The following is a 26974-nucleotide window of genomic DNA, read 5'->3' on the forward strand; positions in this document are numbered from 1 at the left end:
GAGAAGTAGTCTATAATAACAATGTAATCTCTGCCGAGCGCGTGAAATAGGTCAACACCCACCTTCGCCCAGGGGGACGTCACCATCTCGTGTGGTAGAAGTGTTTCCGGAGGTTGCGCCGGCTGAAACCTCTGACAGGTTGTGCAGTTGAGCACCATGTTGGCTATGTCTTCATTAATACCCGGCCAATATACCGCCGCCCGGGCCCTTCGTCTGCATTTTTCGACACCCAAGTGGCCTTCGTGTAGTTGACGAAGAATCATCTGGCGCACACTGTGTGGAATGACGATCCTATGCGATTTCATAAGGACCCCGTCTATATTGGTGAGATCATCTCGCACATTGTAAAACTGGGGGCACTGCCCTTTTAGCCACCCTTCCGTCATGTGGCGCATCACTCGCTGCAGCAGAGGGTCAGTCGCCGTCTCTGCGCGTATGTGGGCCAGACAAGGATCATCAGCTGGCATATTTGCTGCTGTCAGAGTCACGTGTGCCTCAATTTGACGCACGAACCCCTCCGCATCTGGTGGTGTGCTCACTGCTCGGGAAAGAGTGTCCGCCACTATGAGTTCCTTCCCCGGAGTGTAGATCAGTTCAAAATCGTACCTCCTGAGTTTGAGTAAGATGCGCTGGAGGCGAGGAGTCATGTCGTTCAGGTCTTTGTTAATGATGTTGACCAGGGGGCGGTGGTCAGTTTCGACCGTGAATCGTGGCAGGCCATACACATAGTCGTGGAACTTGTCCAGTCCAGTTAACAAGCCCAGGCATTCTTTTTCGATTTGCGCGTAGCGCTGTTCGGTAGGGGTCATGGCTCGTGAGGCATACGCAACCGGGGCCCATGATGACGTGCTGTCTTTTTGCAGGAGTACCGCTCCAATACCAGATTGGCTGGCGTCTGTTGAGATCTTTGTAGGGCGAGTCGCGTCAAAGAAGGCCAGCACTGGTGCCGTGACCAGTTTGTGCTTGAGCTCCTCCCATTCCTGCTGATGCGACTGGTGCCAGTTGAATTCCGTCGATTTTTTTTACGAGATGGCGCATGTTTGTTGTATGAGAAGCCAGGTTGGGAATGAACTTCCCAAGGAAGTTGACCATGCCCAGGAATCTTAAGACAGCCTTCTTGTCAGCCGGTCGTGGCATGGCTGTGATGGCGCTAACCTTGTCTGCATCGGGACGGACCCCGGACCTTGAGATGTGGTCCCCGAGGAATTTCAGCTCCGTCTGGCCGAAAGCACACTTCGCACGGTTGAGACGCAGGCCATTTTGCCGTATGCGGGTGAAGACACGTCGAAGACGATGCATGTGTTCCTGCGGAGTGGTGGACCAAATGATGATATCGTCCACATATACACGTACCCCTTCGATGCCTTCCATCATCTGCTCCATAATGCGGTGGAATACTTCAGATGCCGAAATGATGCCGAATGGCATCCGGTTGTAGCAGAATCTGCCAAAAGGGGTGTTGAATGTGCATAGTCTTCGGCTGGCCGGGTCCAGTTGGATCTGCCAGAATCCTTTGGACGCATCCAATTTAGTGAATATGTTGGCTCGCGCCATCTCGCTGGTGAGGTCTTCTCGTTTTGGGATGGGATAGTGTTCCCGCATGATGTTGTTGTTCAGATCTTTTGGATCTATACATATACGGAGCTCGCCAGAGGGCTTCTTTACACAGACCATGGAGCTGACCCATGGCGTGGGCTCCGTGACCTTGGATAGGACCCCTTGGTCCTGAAGAATCTGCAGTTGTGCCTTGAGGCGGTCTTTGAGAGGCGCAGGAACCCTGCGAGGTGCGTGAACGACAGGGATGGCGTCCGGTCTGAGTCGAATCTTGTACGTGTGTGGCAATGTCCCCATGCCTTCAAAAACCTCCTGGTTGTGAGCGAGGAGGGAATGGAGATTCGCGTGGAACTCAGCATCCGGGAAGTCGGATATCTCATCTGGAGAGAGAGACATGATGCGCTGTACCAGGTGAAGGACCTTACACGCTTGTGCGCCCAGTAACGAGTCCTTTGATGAGCCCACAACTTCGAAGGGGAGTGTGGCCGTGTACCCCTTGTGAGTCACCTGTAGCTGGCAAGATCCTACGGACGGGATAACGTTCCCGTTATAGTCAACCATCTTAAGCCGGGATGGTGTGATGAGTGGTTTGACCTTCATGGCCTGGACTGCAGAGTAAGCAATCAGGTTGGCGGATGCGCCGGTGTCCAGACGGAAGGCGACGCGCGATCGGTTGACCGTCAGGGTGGCACACCACTCATCGTCTGGATTGATGGCATTGACCTTGTTGACATCAATGACGGCAACTCTGAAGTCATCCTGGTCATCTGCATCACTTAACTGGAAGTCTTGATGCGTGGGCTGGACGGTCCTGACTCGTGTGCGAGGTTGTCGAGGATGCGCCGGATCCATGGGTTGAGCCGCACGACAGCGGGCTGCGTAGTGGCCTATCATGGCACATCTGTTGCACTGTTGGTATTTTGCAGGACATTGCCCTTTTAAGTGTAGACCTCCACACTTGCTGCACGTCATGACGTCACGGCGTTCGTTGCGCCACTGCGCATGCGCAGTGCGATCTTGCGGTGGGCGCGCCTGCGCAGTGCGTCCCTCGTTGTGGCCGTTATTCTTGGCGCGCACCTGCGCGGGAGACCGCGAAAAGCGCGGGAAGCGGCCGCTGTCGTCCGGGCCGTGGGGCGGGAAGAAATCGACGGCCTGGATGCGTTCAACGTCGTGGGCGGCCTGGCTTGCCGATTCGACGGCTGGGGACCCCCTCCGTGCCAACTCGGACGCCTGGAATCGGGCAAAACGGCAGGTCGCATTTTCATGGAGGACACAGGCTTCCACAGCAGACGCTAAGGTGAGGCTCTTTATTTTAAGAAGCTGCTGGCGTAGGCCACTGGAGGCAACGCCAAAAACAATCTGGTCCCTGATCATGGACTCTGTGGTGGTGCCGTAACCGCAGGACTGCGCTAGAATCCGGAGGTGCGTCAAAAAGGGTTGAAAAAGCTCCTCCTTACCTTGCAGGCGTTGCTGAAAGATGTATCTTTCGAAAGTTTCGTTTACTTCAGTTTGAAAGTGCTGGTCCATTTTGAGGATGACCGTGTCATATTTGGCCTGGTTTTCGCCTTCCTCGAACACCAGTGAATTAAAGACATCATTTGGGTGGGGGCCTGCGTAGAAGAGGAGCATTGCAATCTTCGAATCATCCGAGACATTCTGTTTTTCGGTGGCACGGATGTACAGGTCAAATCGCTGCCTGTAGAGCTTCCAGTTGGTGCCTAGGTTCCCCGTGACTTGCATCGGCTGCGGTTTGCCGGTGTGGTCCATGTCCAGAATGGCAGGTTGGTAGGCAGGTATCGATCCACTCCTGTACCATGTGGTGTTGGGTGTTCTAACACACAGAAGAGCCAACACAGTTGCATATGGTACAACACTTGTTTATTTAAACTCACTATTTACAACTTGGTCTTTGCACTCTGCACGTGGGGGGCTCCCTGCTTGTGGTGTTTCAACAGCTCTTTCATGCTTCCTTCTCCCCAGACCTACTGACCTCCAGGTGTCGTGCTCGTGCTTTTTATGTGGTTGGTGTTCTTGTCTGTGATTGGTTGTGGTGTTGTGTACTCTGATTTGCCTGTTAGTGTGTCCATCATGATGTGTGTATTTGAATATCATGACAACCCTAGCCTCCGCAATCGAAGCCTGCGTCCTCCATGAGGGCGTGACCAGCCGCTACTCCCAATTTCAGGCGGCCGAATCGGTGCGTCAGGGGTCCTACGCGGCCGAATCGGTACGTCAGGGGTCCTACGCTGCCGGATCGGCGAGGCAGGCGTCCTACGAGGCCGAACGGGTCCAGGCGATCGAGTTCCTCCCGGCCCGCGGCCCGGACGAGGGCGGCCATTTCGCGCGCTTTTCGAGGCCTCCCGCGTTTGTGCGCACCAAAAAAGACGTCGACACTGAGGGACGTGATGCGCAGGCGCACTCGACGCAAGACTGAACTGCGCATGCGTGGTGGCGCAACGAACGGCATGACGTCACGACGTGCGGCAACTGCGGAGCCGCACACTTAAAGCGGCAATGTCTGGCAAGAAACCGACAATGCCTCCGCTGTGGCAAGATGGGCCACTACGCTGCCTGCTGTCGAGCAGCTCAACCTGCCAATGTTCCCCAATTCCGACAACCTCGCAGGGACGTGCGGACCATTCAGCCTCCTTACTACGAGTCGTGCCCAGACGATACCCAGACCAGTGACACAGACGACCGGGACGCCTTCCGTGTTGCGGTCATTGATGGGAACCGGATGCCTCCAGCCAGGACCACCAGCCGTTGCCAGTGAACACTGTCAATCCGGGTGATGAATGGTGTGCCACCCTAACGGTCAACCCGAATTCGTCGCCCACCTACTAGACTGGACTTATGAGCCTGTTTGTACATTGAACTCAGAATACCACTGTGTTAATATGGTTCTGTTCTTCCTTGACGTTACAGGAGTTTGTTTTGTCGTTCAACATTTCCCAGTTCTTTGTTTATGGTACAACCTCGTTGCTACGTCGCACCCGACATCGCCCCTTGTATATAGTTTAGCCCCATGTACATGCTGTAGATATTGCACACACACATTCAGCTGCACTCAGTACACTTCTCTATTTATAACCACATAGGCACATGTTCTTGTAAAAAAGGAGGATGTCATGATATTCAGGTAAACATCATGGTACAAACATACATACACACTGATGGACAGATCAACGGACCAATCAACACACACAACACCACAGCCAATCACAGGCAAGAGCATACACAGTACAAAACAGGGAACACGACACTTCCGGCTCATTCCAGCAGGAGACAGCTCAGGGCACAGAGCTCATAGCAAGCCACTCAGACATCCACCATGTGCTGAGTGCCACTCCAAGATAGTATTAGAAATAGATCCACAGATTCCAGGGTTATGATCGAACCTCAGTAACCAGTTTACCACTGTAAATAGATGTTAGTAATAAAACTGAGTTGTACCATTCGCAACGGTGTTGGTTCGTCTGTGTAGCAGAGCACCCAACACATCAGGCGGGACGAGAGAATCCCGCCGCCAGCAAACGACCGGGAAATTCCGGCTCAAAACTGGCTGCAAAATGCTTTGAGATGTCCGGTTCTCATGAAAAGCGCTTCATAAGTGCAAGTCTTTAATCCTCTCTGCAACGTCTTTTACTGGGCCTGGGTTGCCATGAAGGGGGAACGTGTTGGATCCATCAGCATGATTGACGTTAGCCGTACCCAATGGGCACCGCAGAGGCAATCACCCACAGAATCTCCCTCACTGTGGCCTGGATGGTTTGGCCCAGTGAGTCACAGGAAAGCAGGTAAAATAATTCCTGCGAAGAATGTCACGCCTCTTCCTACCTTTTCGCAGAGGAGGGCTCCTTCCTTGGTGAGGATGGCGGCTGAGGTACCGCGTTGCTTCGTTTCGAAGGCGCTGGAGTCCCATTGGTGAGGGTGGGCCGAGAGGGCAAGGCCTGCATGAAGAGGCGAGCTACAGAGGGCAGACAGGGAGGAAAAAAAACAAACAGATTGAAAATCAACAAACGATTCCAGGAATCCTCACCCCTCACTCCAACCCGGATCGGGTCTCCGTGCACCACAGAGGGGCAGTCGGCGGAACAGAGGGTCCTCCGGGTGGGGGGAAGGGGGTCGGTGGCCTGGCCCAAAACACAAGGCACCGACGGGCGGAAGCCGTGGCTGAGACCACGCGGAAGAACATTCCAGGACGCTCAGTCCCAACCCCCGTCGGGTCACGCGACAAGCAGACAAGACGCCGCATGCAAGACATCAGTCATCGCAAGCAGCAACAAGGTCATTATGTTCGCAAGATTCGCACAACTCATTCCCTGACTAATAACAATGGATGATAATCATAGAATTCATAGAATTTACAGTGCTGAAGGAGGCCATTCGTCCCATCGAGTCTGCACCGGCTCTTGGAAAGAGCACCCTACCCAAGGTCAACACCTCCACCCTATCCACACAACCCAGCAACCCCACCCAACACTAAGGGCAATTTATCACGGCCAATACACCTAACCTGCACGTCTTTGGACTGTGGGAGGAAACCGGAGCACCCGGAGGAAACCCACGCACACACGGGGAGGATGTGCAGACTCCGCACAGACAGTGACCCATCGGGGAATCGAACCTGGGACCCTGGAGCTGTGAAGCAATTGTACTAACCACTGTGCCACCGTGCTGCCCCAAAGATAAGAGAGGTAATTGGTTTACATATTTGGGAGTTCATTGAAAAATCATTCGGGCGACAGGTGCCACGTTGCGACAACCCTCGGAATAGAGGGAGCGACGGCAATTTGTAACCATGGTTATGGAAAATGATCAAAATACAAATGATGCGCAAAATAATAAAAGGATTGCATAATTAACATTTATTGCAGGTTTAGGATGAGGAAAAGGGGGGGGTAGGGTGGCATGGTAGTTAGCACTGCTGCCTCATGACGCCAGGGACCCGGGTTGGATTCCGGGTGACTGTGCGGAGTCGGCACATTCTCCCCGTGTCTGCTCCGGGTGCTCCGGTTTCCTCCCACGCTCCAAAGATGTGCAGGTTAACTGGATTGGGCGTGCTAAACTGCCTCAGTGGTTACGGAGTCACATGGGTGGGGTGCGGGAGTGGGCGTAGGCAGGACGCACTTTCAGAGGGTGATTGCAGGCTGGCTGAGCTTCCTTCTGCAGTGTTGCGATGCCCTGATTCTGTGATAACTACGCACATTTAAATATACAAATAATCACCAGGCGTTGCAAAATGCTGGTCTCCTTCGATAACAGAATAAAAATGAAAGGTCTCCTATTATCTGCATTTTGCATTGAGGTCCATCGATCATATGTTGCCAAGTCGAGTTAATTAATTTCTCAATCATTTGCATACAGTTCATGAGTTTTGGAAAGTAGGGCACTGTGCTCGTGGTTTATTTGTTCTGCTGATTCTCAGAAGATTATTGTGCTGATTTCATAACACACGTTCGAATGTTTCGGATAAACGGGTGCCCATGCAGGGTTGCCGGAGGTCGGCTAAATCAGTTGGCTGGACGGCAGGCTTGTGATGCGGAGGTTCAATTCCCCGTGCCGGCTGAGGTGAGTGACAAAGGCCCCGCCCTCTCAACCTTGCCCCCCCCCCTCGCCTGAGGTGTGGTGACCCTCAGGTTAAATCGCCAGCAGTCAGCTCGTCAAAAACCGTGGCGCATTTACATTTTAATGTTGTGCCAGCAATTAATCATTTACTTACGATGTTTAATTTTTTTTTTAATGAATTCGGCATGGTGGCGCAGTGGTTAGCACTGCTGCCTCATGGAGCCGAGGACCCGGGTTCGATCCTGGCCCCAGGTCACTGTCCGTGTGGAGTTTGCACATTCTCCCCGTGTTTGCGTGGGTCTCACCCCCACAACCCAAAAAGATGTGCAGGTTGTGGTGATATGCATCACTGTAAAAACGCAAGGGGTTAATGTAAATACACAACGACTAAGTAAACACTAGAGGGAGCACCAGAGACGTCATGACATGCAGACATACAGCTAATGAACACATAGAATAGAACACGACCAATGGACAGTCAAGACACCCAGAGGTGACACTACCACAAGGGGGCATTACACAACCCATGTATAAGGACAAGGCACACATGCTCTGTCTCTTTCCACAGGCGACACTTAGAGAGTAGGACAGGGGCAGATCAGAAGCATCACACCCACCACGTGGCTTAGAGCAGACTGGTTAGTTAGACTGAGTTACAATAGCCAGATTAGCAGGAGAGTTGAACTCATAGAGAACTGTGCTAATGGTTCAATAAATCACACTGAACTTACTTCAACGCCTGGAGTATCTTTTGGTCAAAGCTGCATTGAGTTGCAGCCTGTGTTATGCCAGAGTACATAACACAACACAGGTTAGATGAATTAGCCACGCTAAATTGCCTCTTAATTGGAAAAAAAAATTTACTTTAAAAAAAAATGGATCTGCTCCACCATTCAATGAGATGATGACTGATCTGAAATGATAATCCTCAACTCCACTTTCCCACCTTCTCCCCATAACCCTTGATTCCCTCACTGATTTAGGGAGCCTGAGGGTGGAATCGAGGAGGATGTTCAATCCCCGCGTGAATTACCTGCTGTGTGCTTTGTGGGTTACGGCCTGTACGGACAACGAGACTGCTTTAGAAACTGACTACGGACTGCACGACAACCTGCCGGGGAAAACTGAGCCCTTTTTCCCAACCCCGAGCTTGAAGAGGTGCCTTCCTTTTTTTAAAAAATTATTTTTTTTTTCCAATTAAGGGGCAATTTAGCGCGGCCAATCCACCTACCCTGGACATCTTTGGGTTGTGGGGGCAAAACCCACGGAAACACGGGGAGAATGTGCAAACTCCACACGGACAGTGACCCAGAGCCGGGATCGAACCTGGGACCTCGGCGCCATGAGACTGCAGCCTTCCTGTGCGTTAGCCAATAAATTGCTTGCTGAATTGACTTGGTCTTCTGGTTGCTTTCGTTGCGTTTCTAAACCCCACTAATATCATCACCCGACCCCCTTGCAGAATCACAAGGAAAATTTTGAGCATTGGTGGAGAGGAACTCGAGGAGCGTGGAGCACATGAGGGGCTGGTTTAGCTCACTGGGCTAAATCGCTGGCTTTGAAAGCAGACCAAGGCAGGCCAGCAGCACGGTTCAATTCCCGTACCAGCCTCCCCGAACAGGCGCCGGAATGTGGCGACTAGGGGCTTTTCACAGTAACTTCATTTGAAGCCTACTTGTGACAATAAGCGATTTTCTTTTTTTTTCATTTCATGAAGTAGTGGAGCACATCGATAGGTTACATTGATATAGCGCCTTTAGCGTGGTAAAACATCACAAAGCTCTTATCAAACCCCGAGTCACATAAGGAGGACGTGACGGGCTTAGATTCAGCCTGGCAACCACAACGTGCAAAGAGGACATTGAGTGAGATCAAGTAGTTGAAGATGTGGTGCCCAAGGAGCTGGGATACGGACCGAGGACTGTGAACAGCTTTGTCTCCTTATCCACACCGGGAATACCGGGAACAGTTTTGGTTCCCATATCAAAGAAAGATATACTGGCATTGGAGGCAGTCCAGAGCAGGTGCACTCAGTTCATCCCGATTTTCCGATGAGGAGAGGTTGAGTAGGTCGGGCCTCTACTCACTGGGTGTTTAGACGAATGAGAGGCGAGCTTATTGAGACGTATCGGATTCTCGGGGTGTTTGACAGGGTCGATGCTGAGAGGTTGTTTCCCCTTGTGGGAGAGTCTAGGACCAGAGGGCAGAATCTCAGAGTGAGGGGGTCGCCCATTTCAGACAGAGATGAGGAGGAATTTCTTCTCTCAGAGGGGAGTGAATCTGTGGAATTCTTTACCGCAGAGAGCTGTAGAGGCTGGGTCGCTAAGTGTGTTCCAGGCTGAGAGAGATTTTTAATCAGTGAGGGAATCAAGAGGATGGCGCAGTGGTTAGCACTGCTGCCTCACGGCGCCGAGGACCCGGGTTCGATCTCGGCTCTGGCTCACTGTCCGTGTGGAGTTTGCACATTCTCCCCGTGTCTGCGTGGGTTTCACCCCCACAACCCAAAGATGTGCAGGGTGGGTGGATTTGCTCCGTTAAATTGCCCCTTAATTGAGAAAAAAATGAATTGGGCTCTAAATTTATTTTAAATTAAAAAATCAAGGGAGGGAATCAAGGGTTATGGACTCCTGAACGACCCTTCTTATGGACTGACCTGATTAACACTACACCCTGTATGCTTCACCCGATGCCGGTGTCTATGTATTTACATTGTGGACCTTGTGTTGCCCTATTACGTATTTTCTTTTTATTTTATTTTCATGCACTAAATGATCTGTTTGAGCTGCTCGCAGAAAAATTACTTTTCACTGCACCTTGGTACACGTGACAATAAACAAATCCAAATCAGGCATCAAGGTGGAGTTGAGGATTATCAGTCATTATCTAATTGAATGGCGGAGCAGATGTGTAGCCTACTTCTGGTCCTATGTCTTGTGGTCTGACGGAAGGGAGTGTAGACACCAGGAGACTGTCAAGAAGAAACAAGGGCTTTGAGTGACGGTGGCGGGTTGGGAGACGGGCGGGAGGATGTGGATTCCAGTCCAATGTGGGGTGGGGGGGTAGACACCAGTTTGACAAGTGTGTTGCACATCCTGGAGAATTCTATCCGGGACACCGTGGGAAGGTAAGAATTAACAAACAAAACTTCCTTGTATTTGTGGAGCAGAGCTTTTCTGAAATCAATAGGATGTCTTTGCAGCGTGGCCTTCAGGTTTTAGAATTATGTGCAAGAAATCTTCGAGCAAGGAAATATGTAACAGCCTAGAATGATTAAGGTGCAGATTCAGTTGGGCTAAGTTGGTAAACATAAGGTTAGCACTGCTGCCTCATGGCATCAGGGTCCCAGGTTCGATTCCCGGCTTGGGTCACTGTCTGTGCGGAGTCTGCACATCCTCCCCGTGTGTGTGTGGGTTTCCTCCGGGTGCTCCGGTTTCCTCCCACAGTCCAAAGATGTGCAGGTTAGGTGGATTAGCCGCGCTAAATTGCCCTTAGTGTCCACTAAGGGACAATTGATCACTAGTGGATTGGCCGTGATCAATTGTCCCTTAGTGTCCAAAGATGTGTCGGTTATGTGGGGTTACGGGGGGGGGGGGGGGGGGGGGGATGGCCATACGTAGGATGCTCTTTCGGAGGGACAATGCAGACTTGATGGGCTGAATGGCCTCCTTCTGCACTGTAGGGATTCTCTGATTCTATGAAGCTAGAGGGTCTAACACGGAAAGATAATTCATGAGAAAACCAATTCTTCGAAGGGTTTCGGAACATTTGGGTCAAGAAGTCTTGACTGAGAGCAAAGCAGAGAGTGAAGGAGCAAAATGGTTCACATGAATATCGGATGTAGATTTGGTTCCAGCACAGATCGAGGCCGTTCAGCCCATCAAGTCTGCATTCCGTCTCTCTGCAAGAACAATCGTATGGTCGCCCGCATACCACCGGGGCACTCGACACGCGGGGGGGGGGGGGTCACTTTCAGCAGGATCAGGAGTGTCCGCCGGCGGGAAGGATCGGAAAATCCCACCCACTGAGTTTTCGGAGTGGACTGCGGAGATCGAGCTTCGGTCCCTCGCCTTTGCCAAGGTTTTTGGTTTCGTTGGGTGGGCTCCAGCGACACATGCAGGTGGTATGTGTGTATAATATCTCTATATACTCAGATATATAAAATACACATAGCTATCTCTGTATGAGATGGAATTTCTCGCCCATTTTTGTTCAAGGCAAGTGTGAAAACCTACGGCTGGGGAGTGGAGGACAATTGTCTTCACTCAGAGAGTGGTTAGTCTGTGAAACTCCCTTCCCCAGTGGAGGGCGGGGTCATTTATTCAAGGCCGAGCTGGACAGAGGTTCAATCGAGCAGAGAGTCAAAGGGGGTTAGACAGAAAAGTGGGGTTCACAATCAGAACAGCCATTATCTTGTCAAATGGTGGAGCTCGAGGGGCCGATTGGCTCAATCCTGCTCCTATTTAATTTTTTCGCCTGCACTGATGCGGGGAATTGCATTGCGTGCCTTATTTTTAGAAGTCTCACAGAATCCCTGACAGTGCAGAAGGGGGCCATTCGGCCCCTCGACTCTGCACCGTCCCTTTGAAAGGCACCCCTACCTAGGCCCATTCCCCCGCCCTATCCCCGTAAACCCTCCTAACCTTTTGGACACCAAGGGGCAATTGATAATAATAATCTTTTATTGTCACAAGTGGGCTTACATTAACGCTGCAATAAAGTTACTGTGAAAAGCCCCTCGTCGCCACATTCCGGCGCCTGTTAGGGTACACGGAGGGAGAATTCAGAATGTCCAATTCACCCAACAAGCACGTCTTTCGGAACTTGTGGGAGGAAACCGGAGCACCCGGAGGAAACCCACGCAGACACGGGGAGAACGTGCAGACTCCGCGCAGACACTGACCCAAGCCGGGAATCGAACCTGGGACCCTGGAGCTGTGAAGCAACTGTGCTAACCGCTGTGCTGGTTAGGGGCTAGTTTAGCACAGTGGGCTAAACAGCTGGCTTGTAATGCAGAACAATGCAGTAGCGCGGGTTCAATTTTCGTACCGGCCTCCCCGAACAGGCGCCGGAATGTGGCGACTAGGGCCTTTTCACAGAAACTTCATTGAAGCCTACTTGTGACAATAAGCGATTATTATTATTATTGCTACCCTGGCGCCCTCATTTAAACAGGAGTTGTGGAACAGTCGTTTATTTGTCCAGGAACCAAATTTTGCTGTGGTGTTTTCCGCCCCACGCCCTACTGACATTCACCGTCTAGGAACATAGGAACAGGAGGAGGCCATTCAGCCCCTCGAGCCTGTTCCATCGTTCAATGAGATCATGGCTGATGAATGCGACCCATATTACGATTCCAGGCCCAACCACAACAATGGCTCAGATACTGGACAGAAACCCAAATATTTTATTTAAATTTTCTAAGACTGTGAGGGAAGGACGCCTTACTCGAGGAGTGATTTCATGAAGAAATAGAGATATGGTATATTAAAACACACTCTATTGGGCGGCACGGTGATTACACCAGAAAATAACATACAATTATCCCTGAAACAATACTGCTCAATACAGTGAATACTGTATTGAATACTTAACTGCTATCTTTATTCCCATTTAAACAACAAGGAAAAAAACAATCTGAGCTCTCAAACCACTTTAATTACCAATGACACTTAGGAATAGTTGCTTTACAGTAAAATTCTTTGAGAAAGAGAGTTCTCTCGACATTGCTTCAAAGAAAAGACCTGACTCCTGTCAAACCCATGCAGAAACCCGGCTGTATGACTTCAGTAGCTGTTTCTCAGCTTGTTTCAGCTCCCCCTTGTCCTCAGACAAGTCCGCACTGCTTTAAAGACTATTAATCTCTTTTTAACTGAACTGCACGGAGCAAACCTGACGTGGCCACAGCTTCATCCAGAACTGCACCGACCTGCTTTTCCTACGAAACGCCTGATGCCTTAGCTCCACCCAGCAATGACATCATCCTACCAAGCTGAAATCGAATTAACTCACCAAGGAATCCCCTGAATCGAAACAAAACTTCATTAGCCCAAACGTTTTAGGATGCTTTAATTGCACGCCGGCTCCCAAAATATACTTGCCTTTCAAACTAGGATTTATTTTAAAACGTGACTGCAGCATTCAAACACACTCTAACCCAGGCCTAAACCCTTAATGCACCAAATATCTATGATACAATACATTCCTACATTCGTCACACCAAACTCCATTGACCCACCTTTACCCCATAACCCTTCATACCTTTGGCGAACAAAAAACGATCAATATTGATCGAGCACCAATTGCCGTTTGCAGAAGAGAATTCCAAATTTCTCCCGTCTTTTTGAGTGAGGAAGTGTTTCCTAATTTCATCCCTATAAGATTTGACTCTAATTTTTAGACTTCTGTACCCCTAGTCCCAGACTCCCCGACCCGCGGAAATGATTTCTCCCTCTACCTGTTCCCTTTCATGTGTTGAAAATCACCCCCTTTCCCTTTCAAGAGATCATTACAGCCCGAGTTTGTGTAATCTCTTCTGGTAATTTAACGCTCGGGGCTGCTCCAGGCATCTGTGAAGTTCTCGGAGTGGAAACAGTTACATATGCAAAGAGTCGGAGAGTAATTTACAGCTCAGAAGGCCATTCAGCCCTTGGAGTCCATGCTAGCCCTTTGAAGATCAATCCAGTCAGTCCCATTTCCACCCCGCTCTACCTCCGTATCCCTGGCAATTCATTTCCCTCAAAAGTCCATCGAATTTCCTTTTGAAATCATTGATCATCTCCACTTCTCTCACCCCCGGGAGCAGTGGGTTTGAGGGGGGTCATTACCCCTCATTGCGGAAAAAACGTTCTTCCTCACCCCACCTCTGCATCTCTTGCCCAAATGTTAAATTCTCCCCTTGATGGTCTAGCACCATCAGCTCATTGGAACAGCTTTGCTTTGTCTCCTTCATATAAACCTACCTTAATCTCGTACTCCTCGATCAAATCTCCCCTCAATCTCCTTCGCTCTAAGGAGAACAACCCCCCAGCTTCTCCAACCTGAACCTCGGAACTAAAATCGTTCCCCCCACCACTCCCCCACTCCATCCTTGGAACTATTCTGGTAAATCTCCCTTAGCACCCTCTCAAGGACTCCCGTCCTCAGGTTTTCAGTCAGAGACTTCGAAGTGCACGAGTTGTTAAACATGGATCTTTTATTACCCCGTCCTAGCAGACTCCCTCTGCTGGTACATGTGTGTATGGTAGCCTGCGGTGGACAGAATGGACAATATAATTTTCAATACACTTCTGGTAAATCACACTACACTCCAACCAAAGCCAATGGGCAGCGTTCTCCCGTCCTCAAGCCCGGTGTTTCTCGGCAGTGCCATTCGCTGACGGCGGGTTTCTAACCCCCCCCCCCCCCCCCGCCACTTATCAGTGGGATTTCGACATACCTCTGCTGGGTGCTCTTTTGTTCAGTAAGGTGTGCTGTTCCTCGGCGTGTGTTAGCCGTCGTACCACATCCGCCAGCGCCGCCTTCAAAACCTGAATCTCGTCGTCCTGCAGCTGCATTCGCTGCTCCAGGTAAGAGATGCGATCGTCGACATCCATGCTGGTCGCTGCTGAAACACTGTCATCTGCCAGGAGAAATGTCAAAACCGAAAGGGATTACATTTTAAAAATGGCAGCTCCACAGAACACGGACTTCCGGACACATTCCAACTCTACGCTGACCCCGGGAAGAAATTGCATTCACGTAGCACCTCCCGGGACATCCCAAGCGGTCTGCAAATTACTTCCGAAGTTGAATTACGCAGAGCAAGCTCCCACAAAGTGTTCCAGTGGCGCAGGCCGAGTGCCACTGAGGAGGGCTCCCTGCTCTCTTTCAAAATAGTGGCCCTGGAATCTCTTTACATCCCCCTGTGGGGGCAGACGGGGAGCTTCCGTTTAAAGTTTCATCTGAAAGGGGGCGGCAGGGTGGCACAGTGGGTGCCTCACGGGGCCGAGGTCCCAGGTTCGGTCCCGGCTCTGGGTCACTGTCCGTGTGGAGTTTGCACATTCTCCCCGTGTCTGCGTGGGTTTCGCCCCCACAACCCAAAGATGTGCAGGGTAGGTGGATTGGCGAAATTGCCCCTTAATTGGAAAAAATGAATTGGGTACTCTAAATTTTTTTTTTTAAAGTTTCATCTGAAAGACATCGCCTCCCTTCACATAAATAATGAAAATAAGTTCAATGTAAAAAATAGCGAACGAACTGGGAAAACGACCAGTTCAGCCCAGCACGAGCTATCCCATCAGTAAATAACCAGTTCGGACCAGTACAAACTATCTCACCAGTAAGTGTCCAGTTAAGACCAGCACGAGCTTCCCACCAGTAAACACCAGCTCAGACCAGCACGAGCTTCCCACCAGTAAACACCAGCTCAGACCAGCACGAGCTTCCCACCAGTAAATAACGAGCTTGGACCAGCACAAACTATCTCACCAGTCTTCTGGGCACTGCCAACCGGTCGCAATAGCGACTGGCAATTTCTACCTGAACACCAGATTTGAGCCATCCCCACCTGGTACCAGTATTACGGGAGCGTCCGTCTGACAGTGCAGCACTCCCTCAGGACTCCAGTGCAGGCGCAGCCTGGATTGTTTTGCCCTCGAGTGAGACTTGAAAACACAAAACTTCCAACTCAGAAGAACACGACGTTGTCGTTCGCTCAGTTGCTGCGGCAACAAGCACGTTGCATTTCAGAGCTGGTAGCGGCCCCAACGCTCTTCCCATCAAGCGTCACGGACTGGGAGTCTCTCCCGCTCTCACCACCGGCGTGTTTGGAAGGATTTTGACCTGTTTGGCCGCGTTCTGGCCGTATTTCCGGCTCAGAGACAGGCTCGCGCCCACTGCGTCACGAGACCTCACAGAAGCAAGAGTGCCCCCAGCAAACCCTGGCTGCCAGGGTCACAGCTATTCCTGGTACAATGGAGCAGTGCCCATGTATTTCACTGGCTTGGGGAGGGGGTGGTATAGGGAGACACTGACGCACACACTTACAAGATTAACTCAGGGGGAAAAAAATCTTGTCAGCAAACTAGCCTCCCTCAGAAATCAGAGGGGGTGAGCTAGACGCTAAGCATGTGGGTCAGATTGTGCTAACAGTAACCGGGTTCAATCCCTGCTCTGGAAGAGATAGATTTGGAGTCGCCGTGCCCTACGGTAACAATCAGAGGGCACCTTGCTCCTGCTCAGCAATCGCCAAGGACCTGCCCTTGGGCAGACAGCTGAGAAAGCTGATTAGTACAGAACAGTGTGTGACATTGGGAAGAAATTCTTCAAACAAGCTATTACACTGTTACTGTCTTTGGTGAACAGCAGAGATAATTCATTTTACACAATGTTATGAATATGGCAATCCCATTTTGAAGCTCTTTGATGCAGGTTTGTGTTATTTAATGTTTCAGTAACGCCTAACCACAACAACAATGCTCCAGGAACTGTTGTGTGTTGGCAACCCCTATTGATTCAGCATTGTGATGGGCAGCACGGTAGCCCAGTGGTTAGCACTGTTGCTTCACAGCTCCAGGGTCCCGGGTTCGATTCCCGGCTTGGGGCACTGTCTGTGCGGAGTCTGCACGTTCTCACCGTGTCTGCGTGGGTTTCCTCCGGGTGCTCCGGTTTCCCCCCACAAGTGCCGAAAGGCATGCTTGTTAGGTAAATGGGACATTCTGAATTCTCCCTCTGTGTACCCGAACAGCCTCCTGAATGTGGCGACGAGGGGATTTTCACAGTAACATCATTGCAGCGTTGATGTAAGCCTACTTGTGACAATAATAAAGATTATATTCTACTTTATTGATAATGTGGACACAGATGAACACTGAGGAGTCCTGGGCGTAGCACATGTTGTGTTGGGTGTTCCGCTATACAGACGAACCAACACGGTTGTAGATGGTACAACTCTGTTTTATTACTCTTGATAACAACATCTGTAAACTTATGACTGTGGTTCGTATTTTACCCGTTAACCTGTGGACCCGGCCCTAACACTATCTTAGAGAGGCACTCAGCACATGGTGTATGTCTGAGTGGCACGCAGTGAGCTCTGTGCCCTGAGCTGTCTCCTGCTGGAATGAGCGGGAACTGTGGTGTTCCCCGTTTTATAGTATGTGTGCTCTCACTGGTGATTGGCTGTGATGTTGCTTGTGTGTTGATTGTTCCGTTGATCTGTCCGTCGGTGTGTATGTGTGTTTGCACCATGATATGTTTATCTGAATATCATGACATCCCCCCTTTTTACAAGAATATGTGCCTATGTGATAATAAATATAGATGTGTACTGAGTGCAGCTGAATATGTGTGTGCAATATCTACAACATGTACATGAGGCTAAACTATATACATAGGAAGGTGTCAGGTGCAACATAGCAACGAGGTTGTACCATAAACAAAACAAGTGTAATCATCAAACATCAAAAACGAACTCCTGTAACGACAAAAAGAGAAACACATTAACATTGTGGCATAACACTTTAGTGAGTCCAATGTGCAAACAGGCTCATAAGTCCAGCCTAGTAGGTGGGCGACGAATTTGGGTTGACTGCCTCAAGGGTGGCGATAGAGGAATAGGCATAGTGGCAGGAAGCTCCACGAAGTCGACATCAGGAACAACAGGAGGGCGTGGCACCGGTGCATGATCACGTAGCGAGCGCGGAAGCAGTCGAAGGGCCCGCCGATTACGCCGGCGAATGGAGCCATCAGGCATGCGAACCAGGAACGAGCGGGGAGCCACACGGCGGAGAACCTCGGCAGTTGCCGACCAGCCACCCTCTGGTAGGTGGATGCGGACGTTGTCTCCAGGCGCCAAGGCAGGAAGCTCAGTTGCCCGAGTGTCATGTGCCACCTTCTGCTGAGCACGCTGCTGTCGCATCCTCTGCAGTACTGGAGCATGGCCGGGTTTAGGAACATGAATGGACGGCACAGTGGTCCTGAGGGTGCGACCCATCAACAGCTGGGCTGGCGAGAGACCTGTGGACAGTGGGGCCGAGCGATAGGCCAGCAGGGCTAAACAGAAGTCCGATCCGGCATCAGCAGCCTTGCAGAGGACGATGTGAACCCCCGTTTCCGCCTTTCCATTCGACTGGGGATGCAGAGGGCTGGACGTCACGTGTGTGAAGCCGTATGAAGCGGCAAAAGAAGACCATTCTTGGCTCGCAAAACAGGGCCCATTGTCCGACATTACAGTAAGCGGAATGCCATGTCGAGCGAAGGTGTCTTTGCATGCCCTGATGACAGCGGACGATGTCAAATCGTGCAGGTGTATGGCCTCTGGATAATTTGAAAAATAATCAATTATAATGACGTAGTCCCTGCCGAGCACATGAAAGAGGTCCACACCCACCTTCGCTCAGGGGGACGTCACCAACTCATGGGGCTGAAGCGTCAAAGGGGGTTGTGCCGGCTGAAACCTTTGGCAGGTGGGGCAGTTGAGCACCATGTTGGCGATGTCGTCGCTGATGCCCGGCCAGTATACAGCTTCTCGGGCCCTCCGTCTGCACTTCTCAACCCCGAGATGGCCTTTGTGCAGTTGGTCGAGGGCCAACTTGTGCATGCTGTGTGGGATCACAATCCGGTCCAGCTTTAGGAGGACACCGTCAATGACGGCCAAGTCGTCCCGGACATTGTAGAATTGTGGGCACTGTCCTTTGAGCCACCCTTCCGTCATGTGGCGCGTGTAGAAGGGGGTCAGCCGCAGTCTCACGGCGAATGTGGGCCAGACTTGCATCAGTAGCTGGCAGATTGGCCGAAGTGAAGGCCACCTGCGCTTCGACCTGATAGACGAACCCCTCCGAGTCGGGCGGTGTGCTCACTGCTCTGGACAGGGCATCCGCGATGATGAGGTCCTTTCCCGGGGTGTAGACCAGTTGGAAGTCGTACCTCCGGAGCTTGAGCAGAATGCGCTGGAGGCGAGGGGTCATCTCATTCAGGTCCTTATGTATGATGCTGACCAGGGGGCGATGGTCGGTTTCCACGGTGAACTGAGGGAGACCATACACGTAGTCGTGGAACTTGTCTATGCCGGTTAACAAACCCAGGCACTCCTTCTCGATCTCCGCATAGCGCTGTTCTGTGGGGGTCATGGCCCGCGAGGCATAGGCGACCGGGGCCCATGAATCCCGCTGTAGGAGTACCGCCCCAATGCCGGACTGGCTGGCATCAGTCGAAATTTTAGTGTCACGAGATGTGTCAAAAAACGCCAATACCGGGGCTGTGGTGAGCTTAATTCTGAGCTCCTCCCATTCCTTCTGGTGTGCGGGCAGCCACTGGAACTCCGTGGACTTCTTGACGAGGTGGCGCAGAGTTGTGTGGGAGGCAAGGTTGGGAATGAACTTCCCCAGGAAGTTGACCATGCCTAGGAAGCGTAGCACTGCTTTCTTGTCTGCCGGCTGCGGCATGGCTGTAATGGCGCTCACCTTGTCTGCATCCGGACGGACCCCTGACCGGGATATGTGGTCCCCCAGGAACTTCAGCTCAGTTTGGCCGAAAGAACACTTGGCTTGGTTGAGGCGCAGGCCGTGATCTCGTATCCGAGCAAAGACGCGCTGGAGATGACTGATGTGCTCCTGTGGTGTGGTGGACCAGACGATGACGTCGTCAACATAGACGCGCACCCCTTCGATGCTCTCCATCATCTGTTCCATGATTCTGTGAAAGACCTCGGATGCCGAGATGATGCCAAATGGCATCCTATTGTAGCAGTATCTGCCAAATGGAGTGTTGAAGGTGCACAGCTTCCTGCTGGACTGATCCAGCTGAATCTGCCAAAAACCCTTTGAGGTATCAAGCTTGGTGAAAATTTTAGCCCGGGCCATTTTGCTTGTGATTTCTTCCCGTTTGGGTATGGGGTAGTGTTCCCTCATGATGTTGTTGTTCAGGTCTTTCAGGTCGATGCAGATCCGGAGCTCACTGGAGGGCTTCTTGACGCACACCATGGAGCTGACCCATGGCGTTGGCTCCGTGACCCGGGAAAGCACTCCTTGGTCCTGCAGGTCCTGCAGCTGCTGCTTGAGGCGGTCCTTGAGAGGTGCTGGGACACTACGAGGTGCGTGAATGACCGGGGTGGCGTCCGGTTTGAGCCGTATTTTGTACATGTAGGGCAGTGTGCCCCTGCCCTCGAAAACCTCCTGGTTGTGGGCGAGGAGCGAGTGGAGCTGCGCCCTAAAGTCTGCATCTGGGAAGTCGGACGTGCCTTCTGTAGACAGAGTGTGTACCCGCTGAACGAGGTGGAGGATCTTGCAAGCCTGTGCGCCTAACAGAGAGTCCTTCGGTGATCCAACTATCTCGAAGGACAGTGTGGCCGTGTATGTATTGTGTGTCACCTGCAGCTGGCAGGATCCCATGGCCGGGATAACGTTTCCGTTGTAGTCGACCATCTGACAGCGGGATGGCCGAATTGGTGGTCTGGCCTTCAAGGCGTAGAAGGCTGACCATGCTATCAGGTTGGCGGAGGCACCAGTGTCCAGACGGAATGTGATTGGTGATTGGTTGACCGTTAGGGTGGCACACCATTCATCACCCGGATTGACACTGTTCACTGGCATCGGCTGGTGGGTCCTGCTTGGGGACATCCGATTCCTGTCAATGACCGCAACGCGGAAGGCTTCCCGGTCGTCTGTATCGCCGGTCTGTATATCGCCCGGGTATGACTCGGTGTACGGAGGCTGAATGGTCCGCACGTCCCTGCGAGGCTGGCGGAATTGGGGAGCGTTGGCAGGTTGAGCTGCTCGACAGCAGGCAGCGTAGTGGCCCCTCTTGCCACAGCGGAGGCATTGTCGGTTCTTTGCCGGACATTGCCGCTTTAAATGTGCGGCTCCACAGTTGCCGCACGCCGTGACGTCATGGCGTTCGTTGCGCCATCGTGCATGCGCAGTTCGGTCCTGCGTAGGGCACGCCTGCGCGTCACGTCCCTCTGCGTCGACGTCTCTTTTGGCGCGTACAAGCGCGGGAGGCCGCGGAAAGTGCGCGAAATGGCCGCCCTCGTCCGGGCCGCAGGCCGGGAGGAACTCTATCGCCTGGACCCGCTCGGCCTCGTAGGACCCCTGCCTCGCCGATCCGGTCGCGTAGGACCCCTGCCTCGCCGATCCGGTCGCGTAGGACCCCTGCCGTGCCGATTCGGCCGCCTGAAATTGGGAGTAGCGGCTGGTCGCGCCCTCATGGAGGACGCAGGTTTCGATGGCGGTGGCTAGGGTGAGGTTCCTGATTTTGAGGAGCTGCTGGCGTAGGGTGCCCGAGGTGACCCCAAAAACAATCTGGTCCCGAATCATTGAATCGGAGGCGGCCTCATAGCCGCAGGACTGCACGAGGATACGGAGGTGTGTTAGGAAAGATTGGAAAGGCTCATCCTTACCCTGCAGGCGCTGCTGGAAGAGGAACCTCTCGAAACTCTCGTTCACCTCGACGCTGAAGTGTTGCTCGAGTTTGAGAAGGATCGTCTTGTACGTCGTCTTGTCCTCACCTTCCGCGAATGCCAGGGAGTTGTAGATGTGGATGGCGTGTTGCCCTGCCGTGGAGAGGAGGAGGGCGATCTTCCTGGTGTCCGATGCATTCTCCCTTTCTGTGGCTTGGAAGAGCTGGAAGCACTGTTTAAACAGCTTCCAGTTGACGCCGAGGTTTCCAGCGATTTGGAGCGGCTGCGGCGGGCTGATGGTGTCCATGGCGCAGGATGGCGGATTTCTTAAGGTGCGTAGGTAGGTCTCACAGTTACTGGGTTCCAATCCTGGTACTATGTCGTGTTGGGTGCTCTGCTACACAGACGAACCAACACGGTTGCGGATGGTACAACTCAGTTTTATTACTCTTAATAACAACATCTGTAAACTTCTGGCTGTGGTTCGTAATTTACCCGTTAACCTGTGGACCCAGCCCTAACACTATCTTAGTGAGGCACTCAGCACATGGTGCATGTCTGAGTGGCACGCAGTGAGCTCTGTGCCCTGAGCTGTCTCCTGCTGGAATGAGCGGGAGCTGTGGTGTTCCCCGTTTTATAGTGCGTGTGCTCTCACTGGTGATTGGCTGTGATGTTGCGTGTGTGTTGATTGGTCCGTTGGTCTGTCCATCAGTGTGTATGTGTGACAGCACACACTTCTGTACTTCTGGAACCTTCTCATCCCTTTCTTTACAGAGCATGGTAAACAAAAGTAGACACAGTCTGAGATGCGCCTCCCCTCCGACTAGACGATGACGTCTCATCCAACCTTGATATCTTCAGTCTTCAGGGTCATCTCGGGCAGCAAAGAATAGCCCAGTGCTTCTGTTCACACGTGACTGGTGACCTCCGTAAGCCTCACCCATCCCTCTCCCTCCTCCACCCCATCTTCGCCCTCCCCTCGTCCAAGAGCTCACGGAACTCTTCCCCACTTGAGCTCGCGATTGCCCACGCAACTGTGGCTGCTTCCTCGCCCAAAGTCCCAGTTCCCTTCTGTTTCCAAACCTCTTCACTTCTGCCTCTCTCCCTGTTTCCGAACTTCCCCCGGCTCCCCTCCCCCTATTCTCGACAATCCCATCTCCCCCTCCCTTCCTCTCATCACAGAATCCCTACGGTGCTGAAGCAAGGCCACCCGGCCCATCGGGTTCGCACCCACCCTCTGAATGAACAGCCTACCCAGGCTTTAGAGAGGGTGCAGAAGAGATTTACCAGGATGTTGCCTGGTATGGAGGGCATTAGCTATGAGGAGCGGTTGAATAAACTCGGTTTGTTCTCACTGGAACGACAGAGGTTGAGGGGCGACCTGATAGAGGTCTACAAAATTATGAGGGGCATAGACAGAGTGGATAGTCAGAGGCTTTTTCCCAGGGTAGAGGGGTCAATTACTAGGGGGCATAGGTTTAAGGTGCGAGGGGCAAGGTTTAGAGTAGATGTACGAGGCAAGTTTTTTACACAGAGGGTAGTGGGTGCCTGGAACTCGCTACCGGAGGAGGTGGTGGAAGCAGCGACGATTGTGACATTTAAGGGGCATCTTGACAAATACATGAATACGATGGGAATAGAGGGATACGAACCTCGGAAGTGTAGAAGATTTTAGTTTAGACGGGCAGCATGGTCGGCACGGGCTTGGAGGGCCGAAGGGCCTGTTCCTGTGCTGTACTTTTCTTTGTTCTAGCCCCATATCCACACCCCATCCCCACCTAATCTTTATGGACACTAAGGGGCAATTTAGCGTGGCCAATCCACCTAACCTGCAACATCTTTTGGACTGTGGGAGGAAACCGGAGCACCCGGAGGAAACCCACGCAGACACGGGGAGGACGTGCAGACTCCGCACAGACAGTGACCCAAGCCGGGAATCGAACCCGGGACCCTGGAGCTGTGAGGCAGCTGTGTCAAAGTGCAGCCCCTATCTTAATCTTCCCACATTAATTCCCTTTCTCCCCCTTCCCCAGCTCCCTTCCCAACCTCGTTTTGATGCTGTCACTTTGCAGCTTCCCCTCTATGTCCGACTGCCGCTGCCATTCGAGGCCGCTGGCTCCTTTGACCCCCCCCCAATCACACTCAACCTTCCCTGGTCACCCACTTCGCTGATAACGGCTTTCCTTCCTCAGTCGCCGTCCCCTTTCTCTCGTGTCCGGGACAAATTTGTCAATCTCTCCTTTTCCCCGACCAATCCCAGTTCTTGTATTCCGCCCCCCCTTTCCAACTCGATAATTCTTTACATTTCCACCTGTTCTGTAGAAAGGTCTCGAAATGTTAACTCTGTTCCCATCCCTCTCTCTTCATCATCAGGGGCGACGGGGCTAGCACTGCTGCCTCACAGCGCCAGGGACCTGGGTTCGATTCCCAGCTTGGGTGACTGTGCGGAGTCTGCACGTTCTCCCCATGTCTGCGTGGGTTTCCTCCGGGCGCTCCGGTTTCCTCCCACAAGTCCCGAAAGACGTGCTTGTTAGATGAATTGGTCGTGAAGATTGCCCCTTAGTGTCCAAAAGGTTAGGTGGGGTTACTGGGTTAGGGTGGGGGGAGTGTGCCTAGGTAGGGTGCTCTTTTGGAGGGTCGGTGCAGACTCGATGGGCCGAATGGCCTCCTTCTGCACTGTAGGGGCTCAATGATTGTTATCTCCCCCCAATAAAGCCCACACATGGAGCATCTATTCTGCTTTGCGCCACCCTATCCTCTCTCAAATCCCTTGGGAACGCAGTGATTCCCATGAACTAGGGGCTGTTTAGCACAGGGCTGAATCGCTGACTTTGAAAGCAGACCAAGGCAGGCCAGCAGCACGGTTCAATTCCCGTACCAGCCTCCCCGAACAGGCGCCGGAATGTGGCGGCTAGGGGCTTTTCACAGTAACTTCATTGAAGCCTACTTGTGACAATAAGCGATTTTCATTTCATTCCCTGTCCTCTTTAGAGGGTCCCTGGCCCAAACTCATTGAAGCTCTGCGCGGGGAAGGGGGCCGGGGGAGTGGGGGGGGGGGGGGGGGTGGTTTAGGGGAGGGAATTCCAGAGCTCTGGGGCCCCAGGCAGCTGACGGCATTGCCGCCAATGCCGGAACCATGAAAATAGGGCGATGCTCGAGAGGTCAGTGTCGGAAGAGGGCAGAGATCTCCAGAGGCCCCTGGGGCTGGAGGGATAATGTGGATAGGGAGGGGGGGGAGGGAGGGGAGGGGGGGGGGGACGAGAAGTTTAAAATCGAGGTGATGCTTGATCGGGAGGCAGTGGAGGTCAGCAGAGGGTTAATCGAGAATCTGGTCTGGCTACGGGTGGATGACCAGCGTGAGAGGGTAGCCAGGAGTGTGATAGAATCGCAAGGTTGGGGTGGGGTAAGATCGTTCAGCCTGGGTGCGTTGAATAGCCAGCTGTGATGTAAGGCAGAGTTCAGCGTGGGTTTCCTCCGGGTGCTCCGGTTTCCTCCCACAATGCAATGTGCGGGTTAGGTGGATTGGCCGTGCTAAATTTGTCCCTTAGTGTCCAAAAAAGGTCAGGTGGGATTACTGTGTTATGGGGACGGGGTGGAGGCGTGGGTTTGGGTGGAGCGCTCTTTCCAAGGGCTGGTGCAGACCCGATGGGCCGAATGGGCTCCTTCTGCACTCTAAATTCTATGAGCTACTGACCTAACAATGTTAATTACCAAGAGTCCAGTCAGTTCACAAAGTGCAGCAACTGCACCATCTGCTGGTAGAGTTCAGCAGCAGCACCAGCTTCCGAGAATAGCGACTGAACCATCCAATCACTCGCTCAAACGCTGCCCTGACTGTGCGCTGCCTCCCGTGAGAGACAAGCCAGACTCGCCAGCAGGGAAAAGAAGAGCTCAAACAGCCTGTCATGTTTCAGGTGCTGTTATTCAAGTTCTCCCAGAAACAGCACATCTTTGGACCGTGGGAGGAAACCGGAGCGCCCGGAGGAAACCCACGCAGACACGGGGGGAGAACGCGCGGACTCCGCACAGACAGTGACCCGAGCCGGGAATCGAACCCGGGACCCTGGAGCTGTGAAGCAACAGTGCTAACCGCTGTGCCACCGTGCCGCTAAAACATTCCTTTTACATTTGATTTCAAAGGATTATCAACTGTTTATTCTCTCCTTGTTGCCCTCTCTCTCTCTCTCTGTGGGGTCTCTAGTTGCCCAGGGGTGTCCGCCGTTACTCGGAGCCAGAAAGTTGCAGGTTCAAGTCCTGTGTCAGGCACGTGTGCGCATGATCAATGCTGACACTCCCAGCGCAGTACGGAGGGAGTGCTGCACTGTCGGGTGTGCCATCTCTCGAGTGACATCTTAAACCAAGACCCTGCTGGCTCTCTGGGGCTGACGTAAAGGATCCCACAGCCACAAGTTGTCAGGAAGGGGAGGTGGTGGTCGAGTGGTCTTGTCACCGGACTATTAATCCAGAGGTCCAAGTTAATGCTCTGGGGACCTGGGTTCAAAACCCATCAAAAACCCCAAAACAAATCTGGAATTTGAAATTTAATGATAACCAGTGTCGATTGTTGTAAAAAAACCCGTCTGGGTCACTAATGCCCCCTTTAGGGAAGGAAATCTGCCGTCCTTACCCGGTCTGGCCTACGTAAGGCGGGAAAGTGGAGTTGAGGATTGTCACATCAGATCAGTCATGATCCCATTGAATGTTGGAGCAGACTCGATGGGCCGAATGGCCTGCTTCTTCTCCTATGGGAGTTTTCACTGGTGTCCAAACCAATTCTTCAATCAACGGCAAGGAACACATTGTCTGGTCGCCATCACATTGCTGTTTGTGGGACCTTCCTACATTACAACAGCGAGAGTATGTCATTGGCTGTGGAGTGCTTTGAGGCATCTTGAGTTGATAGAGAGCGCTGTACAAATGCAATTTTTTTTGTCTTACCCCCTTAATGTGCAAATATGTTCAGGTTAGGTGGGGTAACAGTGGGGGAGCGGGCCTGGGTAGGTGCAGACTCGATGGGCCCAATGGCCTCCTTCTGCACTGCAGGAATTCTATGTTCCCTCAAACTCTGCGCCGATCTTTCCAGCGCTGTAAGATTTACCGAGGCGTGGAGCTCACTGCCCCGTGATTTACGCCCATCCCCCTTTACCAAGTTCAGTCTCGGCATCGATTCCAATAGAAATTGGCAAGTCATGTTGCAGCTGTACAGAACCTTAGTTAGGCCACACTTGGAGTATAGTGTTCAATTCTGGTCGCCACACTACCAGAAGTATGTGGAGGCTTTAGAGAGGGTGCAGAAGAGATTTACAAGGGTGTTGCCTGGTATGGAGGGCATTAGCTATGAGGAGAGGTTGAATAAACTCGGTTTGTTCTCACTGGAACGACGGAGGTTGAGGGGCGACCTGATGGAGGTCTACAAAATTATGAGGGGCATAGACAGAGTGGATAGTCAGAGGCTTTTCCCCGGGGTAGAGGGGTCAA

General features: G+C 52.2%; 1 protein-coding gene across 1 annotated transcript in view; it reads right to left on the reverse strand.

The window, feature by feature from the left end:
* LOC140402360 (echinoderm microtubule-associated protein-like 1) overlaps nt 1-26974 on the reverse strand; it is a 119135-nt gene that overhangs the window by 52648 nt on the left and 39513 nt on the right. The window contains exons 2-3 of the mRNA XM_072490086.1: nt 14558-14740; nt 5392-5521 (exon numbers count right to left, since the gene is read on the reverse strand). Coding sequence (XP_072346187.1) covers nt 5392-5521; nt 14558-14740 — 313 coding nt within the window. The remainder of the gene's footprint in view (nt 1-5391; nt 5522-14557; nt 14741-26974) is intronic.

The sequence above is a fragment of the Scyliorhinus torazame genome, chromosome 25 (assembly GCF_047496885.1).
Source record: "Scyliorhinus torazame isolate Kashiwa2021f chromosome 25, sScyTor2.1, whole genome shotgun sequence".
Taxonomy (NCBI): domain Eukaryota; kingdom Metazoa; phylum Chordata; class Chondrichthyes; order Carcharhiniformes; family Scyliorhinidae; genus Scyliorhinus; species Scyliorhinus torazame.